At 37.7% G+C, this 10,345-nt stretch overlaps 1 protein-coding gene across 2 annotated transcripts in view; it reads left to right on the forward strand.

Moving 5' to 3' along the window:
- The window catches only part of msra (methionine sulfoxide reductase A), a 78,896-nt gene that overhangs the window by 27,379 nt on the left and 41,172 nt on the right, over nucleotides 1-10,345 (forward strand). For both annotated transcript variants that reach the window (XM_015372820.1, XM_015372821.1), the window contains exons 2-3: nucleotides 7,039-7,107; nucleotides 7,652-7,771. In XM_015372820.1, coding sequence (XP_015228306.1) covers nucleotides 7,039-7,107; nucleotides 7,652-7,771 — 189 coding nt within the window. The remainder of the gene's footprint in view (nucleotides 1-7,038; nucleotides 7,108-7,651; nucleotides 7,772-10,345) is intronic.

The following is a 10,345-nucleotide window of genomic DNA, read 5'->3' on the forward strand; positions in this document are numbered from 1 at the left end:
TCTAACAGTTCAACTAAAACATATTTTCTTTAGTCCAACTGTTTTTAATATTCTTTTTTGTTTCTTCAATTTTTATTTTATTTAATTTAGTTTTTCCTACTTGCTTTGATTCTGTTTTATCTTCCTGTATTTTAATCATGTAAAGCACTATGCACTGTCTTTGTACTGAATTGTGCTATACAAATAAATTTGCCTTGCCTTGCCTTGCCTTGCCTCTACCCTGAGCTCCTTCTGGCTAACCCTGCACAGGAATCTCATTTCGAACGCTTCTTTTCATGATCTTGTCCTTTCGGTCATTACCAGGATCTCATGACCGTAGGTGAGGGTGGGAACGTAGATCGATCGGTAAATCGAAAGCTTTGCTCAGCTTCCTCTTCCGATACAGCGACCACATCACTGCCAATGCAGCACCGATCCGTCTATCGATTGTCCCTCACTTGTGAACAAGACCCCGATATACTTAAACTCCACTTGAGACAAGGATTTCAACTCTCCACAGCAAAAACTATATTGCAAGCAAAGGGTCAAAACCTTTAGAAATGCAGTTTTTGCTGCGGTGATTCTTACAGCAGGTTCTTCTTTCTTTATTTATTTAATTTTTTTTATGCTGCTTTGTCTTACTTGACATGTTTTAGGGCTTTTTTACCCTGAATCTTCTTAGTCTGTTTTCCATTTTTAAAATGACCTTATTCTCTCTGGAATTCCTTGGCCTGGCTTTCTGGTTGGTTCATCTGTTCTGCCTATCTTAATGTTGCTTCTGCCAAAAAACAAAAAAGGCACATGTTGTTTTTGGAGCAGAAAGGCATGTTACAGAGATTTCTAAAAGCATCCTACTACATATGTGCTAAAATAATGCAGGCATTGCCTCGAGCAGCCAGGCTGTAGCAGCTGATTGCATCTCAAATTGAAGAGCTTAGAAATAAGTTGCCACAACAGCTACAGATTTTAAACTGCAGAAGAAAAGCCCAACAAAAAAAAAAACTCTTGTTGTAAAAAATAAGGTTTTAAAGTGTAATGGGTAGGGTTGTCACGATACTAAACTTTTCAACTTGATACCGATACTAAGGAAAATATTCGATACTCAATGTCATTTTCGATACCACAAGAATAAAAATAAAGACATTAATAAATAAAATACAATAAATAAATACAATAAACAATAAGAACAATGTTTTGTGCTTTAGGTGCCACTGGTGGTAGCACTGTATTGATACTTTTAAAAACAAGTGTTGTATCCGGATACAATGTTTCAGTATCAATACTTTTTTGAGAATCGGTACTTTTGACACAGTTTATTCTCATTATCAGTTCGTATGAAATCATACGAAAAGTTATGCACAGTATTTTGTACGTTTCGTATGTTTTTTTCGCCATATTTTTACGTCTTGCCTCGAGAGAAGATATCCTTGCGCATGCGCATCTTACGCACCATTCAATAACATAGAATTTAACATACAATTAACCCTAACCCTAAGATACAAAACAGCAAGCAACCTAGTGAGAGACTTCAAGAAGTAATTATTGCACTGTTTTTCCCAGTTTTACGTCCGTCCGCGGATCTGCTTTTTTCGTCTGTCTGGCTGCGCATGCACACTGATGTGTTTTTTCGAGGAAAAACGTCAAAAACGTACGAAATACTGTGCATAACTTTTCGTATGATTTCATACGAACTGATAATGAGAATATGTTGTTTGACAACCCTAGTAATGGGGACCATCTACACCATGTTTACCAAAACCGCATGAGATAAGTATAGATATGCACAAAGTGGTGTAAATACTTGATAGTTTGCACAGAGAAAAAAAACAAACATACAGAAGTAGACATGCATAAAAGTTTAAAACTCAATAAGCAAAGCATTTCACTTGTCTGTCACTACTTGTTTTAACAAGCAGACACACTGAGGGTGTGTCTTTCCATTGGTAATAACTTTTTTCATCTTATATGTTTAGAATAAGTGCCTTCACTGCACATTTAGAGAGATGTAATGGGCATGTGATCTGTATCTTCTGCTGCTGCTCTGTTGTTTCTGGTTTCTTCTGTCACACACTCAGCAAGCTTTTAAACTCATTAGTATTCTGTCTGGACTTATTTTCTTTCCTTCTGACATTTACATTTAAATTGTTTATCTGTGTGTGTGTGTTGGCGTCTCTGTATCCTGTAATGAACATGCCTTCGCCGTTCCCCGAAGGCAGCCATTACTAACACACACACACGCATGGACAGAGGAGGATAATGTGAGAGGAGGAGGGAGGCTGCAGATCCGTCTCGGGATTTTAAAATTCCCATTTAAAATCATTAAGATTTAAGGGGTTAAAAAAAGACTGCTGTGTGGGGTTTTTTATGAACCCTTATTTCTGGTTGTATTTGCAGCTTTTTGATTTAATTGGTTTCATGTGAAAAAAATAATTTGGTGACCTCATTTTTATTTTTTTCTACTTTTTTTTGGGCCTTTTTACTGGTATTTTTGATGCTCCTTGGGTTGAAGAAAACGTTAAAATCTGTTTGCTCAATGGATTATAGGAAGAGGTTGGATTCAAGCAAAACGCCAACATGCCAGACGACTTGTTTTTTTTTACCTTGTAGAAATCTAATTATTTACATTTTGTAGGTCATTATAATAGAGTTGAAATGGGGCTCTGAAAATACATTACAACTGTTTTTGTTGTTAATGTTCTATAAAAGCATTTAAGAAAATTATTTAAGTTATTAGTTAGGGTTTGGTTTATAATGTTCAGTAATGTTCAGATATACTGTATGGGGTTTACATGCCGGAATTTGACATTCATGTATGGATACTGTTCTGAATGAAAAGCAGCTATTAAACAAAGGAGGACTTTAGAAACATTGAAAGATTGTTTTAAAAGGGCAACATTTTACTTTCAATCTTTAAGAAAACATGCAGCTGAATTGCACAATACAGAGCATCCAAATCCTTCAGCGGCTATGATTCACAATGAAAGGCTGCTCATGTAATCAGACAAACTCACTGACTCACATTCAGATGATGTGTGTTTGCACAACTTGAGAATGCTGAGAGCAGAACAGAAAAAATTCAAGCTGATTATCACTCTGCGTGTGTGTTGCTGATTGCTTTGCAGTACCCCATCTCTCGCTTTTGTCTATCAGCATGCAGCCCTCGTCACAATTATGCATCTATGCATGAAGATGTTGGACATGTGTGTTTGTGTGGGGAGGGGGGATAAAGGTTGAGATCCAGATGTTGCTTCATTTTTATTCTCCCCCATCATTCCATTTTTTTTTTCTTTAATCCGTCTTCCTCCCCCACAGAAAATCATCTGTACACACGCAGCCCCCAGCAAGCCAACGTTAATGTGTGCTTGCTAAGCCAGGTGGCTGCATGGCCTCATATATGTCCTTGTGCATCTCTGGCTTGGCGTTGATTGGAGTGAGTGCAGCTGCTGTGAAAATCTGCAAACCCTTTTTAAGTGGGTCACTGTGCGTGTATGCGCTCAGATCTGCAGTATTTTTTTATGCTGCATTCTGAGTTTCTGTGTTTATTTTCCAAAAACAAACACATTAATTAAGAAAAAAACGATTTGTGGCAAAAGAGCAATATGGTCAACCAAAGCTTGATATAGTAATGTTAACTAAGGTGATTTCAGACTCCAAGAACCTTTTCAACAACTTATACTGATGCTTGTTTTAGCAGAAATCTCAACGTCTTGCTGCTCGTGTAATAATAACCCAGAGGGACTAGCGTTATCTCAGCTTCAGCTCTTAGGTTCATGCTCTTCTCAGGATTGGTGTGAGCAGACTCTACTTGCTGAATAGACCGAGGTATTTTGGTGTGAAAGATGGCATTCTTGAAAACCTTTTTTTTTTTTTTTTATTCTGTGGTGACATCAGTCTTCTTTGGTGAAGTTTTTTTTGAAGCAGCAGATTATCCACAGCTAAGAACAGGATAAGCTCATCAGGATGAATAGCTCTGCCATAGGATGCCACATTTGATCCAAAGCTAATGTTAGAAAACAAAAGGACTCCAGCAAAAATAACCTCATTTTTAAAAGATGTTTCTCAGCCCATCCATAAAGCTGTTGCGGAACCAGAGAGAGTGACAGGGTGCTGAATCACAGGTGCACAAAGGAGCGTTATCGTACTTCCTTCCTGCCAGCAGCTGTTTGACTTTATATCATCAATGCTACCAACAAATTCAATGCATGTTTGAATCCCTGCTGTTATTTTTACAGAATTATATTCATTTCTTGTAAATCACCTCTTGTTTAAGCACAAATACAAGCCAATTATACAATATTTTAAAATGTACATCCTTAGTTGAACATTTCTTTTAACCTGAGTAATTTATTGGAAGAAAGAAAACTACTAACAAAATATGAAAATGTTGTTTGCCCCACGTTAGTGACTCTAATTCGGTGTAATTTGGGATATTTAACAGTTTTTCTGATCAAAATCCCCAAGACCATATAGGTGTTCTTTAAAAGCAGCACACAAATGCCAGTTAAAAAATGTAGCATGTGGCTGATGAGATGGCCATTGAGGAGCGTTGATTGTGTGTAATGGGCCATTTCTGTTTAGACTTGACAGCATGTATTGGGTCATTATCCCTTTGAAAAAACTTATTATCACCTATTTTCAGTTTATTGGCTGAGGAAACCAGACTATTTAAAATGTAAGTGGATGTCAAAGAGCTACGGATGCCAAACACTAACAAGGAGCCTTTGGCCTGTTGAAGATTTGAAAATGTTTGTGTTTATTTCACCACAAATTTACCTGCATTGTGAATGAATGAATGATTTTATTTCAGACAATTTGAAAAACAACAATAAATGAATCAACCAAATACACACAAAAAAAGACTAGTTAACATCAACCAAACCAAACACCAACACAATTAAATTCACCTGAACATAAATAGAAACAAAAACCTCCACCAAATAAACATGTCGGTATATACGGCCAGAGAAATGACATCAATTAATGTAAATTATCTAAAAAATACCCCTTCTCCCACTAATTGCACTTAAATCAACCTAAAGTAGAGTAACCTTAAACTTCAATGTTTTTTTTTTATCCAACCTTTACACACTCATATAGATACCTTCACAAACAAACCAGGCCAAAATCCACATTTACACCCTTATACAGTACATCGGCACTAAGAGTATTGTGACACCCCCCCCAAAGAAAAAAAAAATAATCATCAGTGCCTTGCAAAAGGAGTCTTAGCAAATACTTAAAGTTTTAAGTTCCAGTGGCGCTGTGTAATGTATTGTATAAATTACCCATATGTCGACAAGTAGAGCAGAACAACTATTGTCATTCAATTAAGTTTACTTTTTCCAAACATGAACAACTTGTAGATTGGGGAGATGCTTAGAACTGATGCGCCATCATTTTCTACAAGTGAATAAAAACACAACAGAGGTAATAATTTTGAGACCAAAGGAGAGATCCAGAGTTAACTCACAGCTTCAGCTTCTACAGCTAGAAACCACTGATTATGGCCAAAACCTTGGTGTCCTGTTGGACTCAAAAAGGCAGTTACTAAGTCAGCCTTTAATCACCTCAAAAACATTTCCAGGATTAAAGGACTAGCGTCCAAGCAGGATCTAGAAAAACTAATTCATGCATAAATCTTTAGTAGAATTGATTACGGTAGCAGTTTCTTCATAGATTTACTTATAAAATCCATTAGACAACTGCAGCTGATCCGAAACTCTGCTGCCCGTGTTCTCACTAGAATTAAGAAAGTAGAGAACATCAACTCAGTTCTGAAGTCTTTCCACTGGCTCCCTGTAGCTCAGACAATAGACTTTCAAATTAGTGTTGCACCGATACTAGTATCGGACAGGGCCCAGATCCAGCACTAAAATGGTGGTATCGGTATTGGCGAGTACCAGCAAATAGGGCACAGATACTACTTTGAGAGCAAAAAGTTTATTCAATTATTGTCACCCATTCCAGGTAGGCAATAAAAAGTTCTACTGGATTCACTTTGTATTAGTCTTTTTCCTGCTTCACAAAGGTAGGCAACAGCTTGACAAAGCCGTTATGGCAATTATTTGACATCCAAGTAGTATACAGTACTTCATATACACATACACATCAATTTCAAACAGATGGTATCGGCCGATACTGCACAGCCAGGTATCGGGTATCAGTATCGGGCCCAAAAAAATTGTATCGACGCAACACTATTTAAAATAATTCTGTTTGTCTAGACATCAGTGAATGGATCAGCACCTCAATACATAACAGATTTGTTGTCAGTGTATCAACGTCCCAGATCACTCAGGTCTTCTAGTTCAAGCCTAGTCTGTACACCTAGAACTGGAACCAAACATGGAGAAGCAGCATTTTAGTTCCTATTTAGTTCCTATGTTCCACTGGAACAAACTCCCAAAAAACTGTAAAAGTGCAGAAAATCTGAGTTCTTGAGGTCAAAGTTAAAACCCACTTGTTTAGAGCTGCCTTTGGCCGTTGAAGTTAAACTGCTGACTAGGTAATCTGTCTAAGGTTATCAGTTATACAAGGTTTTGGTCCAACTGTTTTATTGTTTTACTTCCTGCTTTTATCATATTTTTTTCTATTTTTCATGTAAAGCACTTTGAATTGTCCTTTTTATCGCAAAAATGACCTAGAAATAAGTCAGAATTTCTTCTATTAAGTGTTCTTTCCCTTAATTTGAGTAGCTAAATAAGATGATTTGCCAATAGAATCAGTTTTTTCCTCTTAAAATAAGTTAATGAGATAATATGTACCTGAAATAATACAATGCAGTTGTTTGTTCTTATTTTAAGGGGACAATGTCTTGTTCCATTGGCAAAGTGTCTCACTTCCCCCCTCAATTCAAGAAAAATGCCCTTCTTTTCAGAAAAAAATAACTTATTTAGATTTTAATTTATTTGCAGTACACTGAATTGTGCTATACAAATAAGCTTACCTTGCCTTACCTTACCTTGTAGATCACAAAACAATGAAAGAGTTAAAGGAGCGAGACTGCTGTAATTGTGTTTTTATTGTTCGACTTCTATAATTGTGTCCCTTTTTCTGCAGCTAAACATGATGTGAATGGAAACAGGACAATTCCACCCTTTCCAGAGGGAACACAGATGGTAATGTTTGGTAAGTGTCAAAATGTAAACCAGCAGATTCATGCTGATATTCAACTAAACACTTAGCTTTTGTTTGCTCTTTAAAGACTTTTAGATTTGATCGTTGTCGTAGATTAGACATTTTTCTTAGTTATAAAGTTGACTGTCTGCGATGTGCTTTTGTCCAACTTGCAAAACAAGTGAAGTAAAGCAGAAATTTAATTGACTATAGAAGGTAGATGTAAACTCATTAGCAGACTCTGTCTCTTCTTTCGAGACTGAATGCCTGAAATGCCTCCTTTAAAGGGAAGTAAAGAACGAGGCACTGATTACACCCAGTAATTGTAGCCATTGAAAATAGTGACAGAGATTTTAATTTACGAAAATGTACTTTATACTTAAGACCTGGAAATGTTTGCAGTGATGCAACTTCTGAACACAGTTAGACTAAATTAAATTGGTTAGGGTAAAAAAAAAGAAGACATACATTGTACTTACTTAAATTGTAGCTTTCTTTGAAATATGTCATAGATTGTATAACAAAGACTAATGTTGACTGTTCTGGTTTCTCTCAGGCATGGGCTGTTTCTGGGGAGCAGAGAGGAAGTTTTGGAAGCAAAAGGGAGTTTACTCCACACAAGTGGGCTATTCTGGGGGGTACACACCTAATGCCACGTATGAGGAAGTGTGCACAGGTAACCACTGCGTACCAACGCGCACAAGCATGTTTTTTTTTCTACTCACGGTCAATAAACTTTGGAAAACAGGGCGCAGCAGAAACAGAGGAGCGTCTCGTTTCCCTCAGGCCCTATTAAACCAGGGCAGGGATAAAGCTGCTATTGATGCCTGACCGCTCTGAGCAGGGACTATTTCTGTCTATGATTCTTCCAGTCCACTAACAATGAGTAATCCATCATTAGCCTTGCACCACCACCTTTCTGTGACTTCCATTGTTCATTTTATTTAGTCAAACTGTTAATGAGTTTACCTTTATTAGCTGATGCTGATTAGAAATGTTAACTGCAAGCAAATATGTCAATTATGTATAAACAAAAGGAGGAAAACTGACTAAATATTCATGTTTCATCATAGGTATGTTCTAATATTTTACATCTGGGTTTCACAATATCAATCAGGTATTTGATTAATAGGCTCTAGGAGGCAGTTGGTTTATCAGGTGTGGCTTTAGAGGAGGTTCGCTCCTGGTTTTCTAACCTGCCAGAACATTTTGTTTGAGCGGGTCAGTTCATGCTGAGCTCTAAAAGTCAGAAATGAGGGCCACCACAGGGTTAGGTTTGGGACCTATCCTCCATATGTTTTCTATATTTTCCGTTGAGGCCAAATAATTTGGTGGTTTCCTGATTTGTTTTATCATTCTTTGCTGATGATACACAGTTAATATATATGTTTTACTAATATCTAAATGTCTTTCAGTATGTTTTTGTAACTATCAGCAAAACCTTGGGTTTTCTTCTGGGTTTATATTGAGGCTGAAGCTATTTTATTAATTGTGATTAATGGATTATTGTCAACTAATTTAGCAACTGATTAATGGTTAATTGGAGTGTAGAGACTCTAAAACATGCCTTTAGCTGACAGAGCGACCCACTTAGAGCAGTAATTATTCCAAAATTAACTAACATTTTGCATTTAGGTCAAACCTTTTTTGTCTGTCAATATGCTCTATCCAGAAATCCTCAATGAGGAAAGTTTTAGTTTCACCTGGTTTAATTTCGCAAAACGTCTTCTTCAAGGACCCCTTGGCTATGCGATTATTAAACGATTAATTGAGAAAACAATCGTCAGATTAATTGATTTTCAAAATAATCATTAGTTGCAGCCCTAGATTATATTTCATCACTCTTTGCAGGATTGTCAGAGTTCATGAAACTTCCTCTTTCCTGGCACAGAATAATTAATGTAGGCCTTCCAAATTAGTTGGACGTCTTTAGGGTCATTGTCCTGCTAAGATGCCCATGCATGTGCACGTGTCGACTTTTAGACCAAATGGGGTGCTCAAAAACCACTATGTCTTTTCTATTGCAATTCTTTGGAATAGCAAAGGCAGGTTAACATGAAATGTATCTTGATTTATGAATTATTGGACTTCAGGTTCACCTCCTCCATCCTTTCCAGAAGCAGTTGTCATGATTTTATCTAAAGCTCTGACCCACATGCAGAAGACCAAACAGAGAGACCAAGGAAAAGTTTAACAGGTTTTATTGAGCGTAGGTTGAGAGGAGTCCAGTGCTGCTCTGAACACTATTAAACCGGGACTGAAAAGTGAAGAGGAAGATTCTGCGGTTAGTTCAGGCTCAGTGGGAAATTTGTGTCTTGGATTTGAAGAAGGGGAATTAAGGCAACAGGACTCACATTTCCAGAAAAAGGTGTCTCTTGTTGAATCCAGTCGGTGTGGGTTGTTCCAGTAAATGACTTGCTCGTTGGAGGGCAGACAGGGTTTACCCAGGTTGTGTTTTTTCCTTGAGGAACGGAGGAGCTGACTGCCACTTAGATTTCCTGCGGTACTTGAACCATTTCTTGCTCAGAGAGACGCCCAAACAATCCTTGGGGAAAAGTAGATCCAAACCACAAACTTGAATCCTAAGCTCAGCTTGATGCTCAGAGAATCCTTCCAGGGGGGAGAAGGTCCAAAACATCCAGTTTGCAGGATGACTTCCTGTCGAGAGGCAAAGACAAAACCAGCAATGTTAAAACTCAGGTGACAAAAACTCAGTTTGACTCAGCAAAACTCAGCTTGGCTAGAGTACCCAAAACTGGCAAACGCTCTGGCGTCGAGGTAGTGGCAGTCAGCAGCTTAAGAGTCCTCCGGTAATGAGGCAACCATCCGCAGGTGTGTGGGGAGGCCAACGAGAACCAGGCGCCGCCTGGTGGTGGAGGGAAGACAAACAAAAGCACAACCCACACAAACTGGATTCCTAACACCAGTCTCTATCTAGCTCACCCAGTCGTGTCAAAATATAATTATTTAACCCAAACTTTTGGCTTAAGATAAATAAAACTTTAGGAAGATAAACTTGGAACTGCTCAAGTTGATGAAAGAGCTTAAGATGCTGTGACACTAGAGACTATACATGGTAAAGAGAAGTTACTATGAACATCAACTGTGACTGTACTGACAAAAAAGGAACGGTCCCTCTCTTTCGATTGGCAGTCACTGCTGACCACAGCATCTTAAATGATAAAACTTTAAAGGAATAGTACACCCAAAACATGATTAGCCTTCATTTTCTACTCACCCCCATGCTGAA

This window comes from Cyprinodon variegatus, unplaced genomic scaffold (assembly GCF_000732505.1).
Source record: "Cyprinodon variegatus isolate N-32 unplaced genomic scaffold, C_variegatus-1.0 Scaffold76, whole genome shotgun sequence".
NCBI lineage: Eukaryota > Metazoa > Chordata > Actinopteri > Cyprinodontiformes > Cyprinodontidae > Cyprinodon > Cyprinodon variegatus.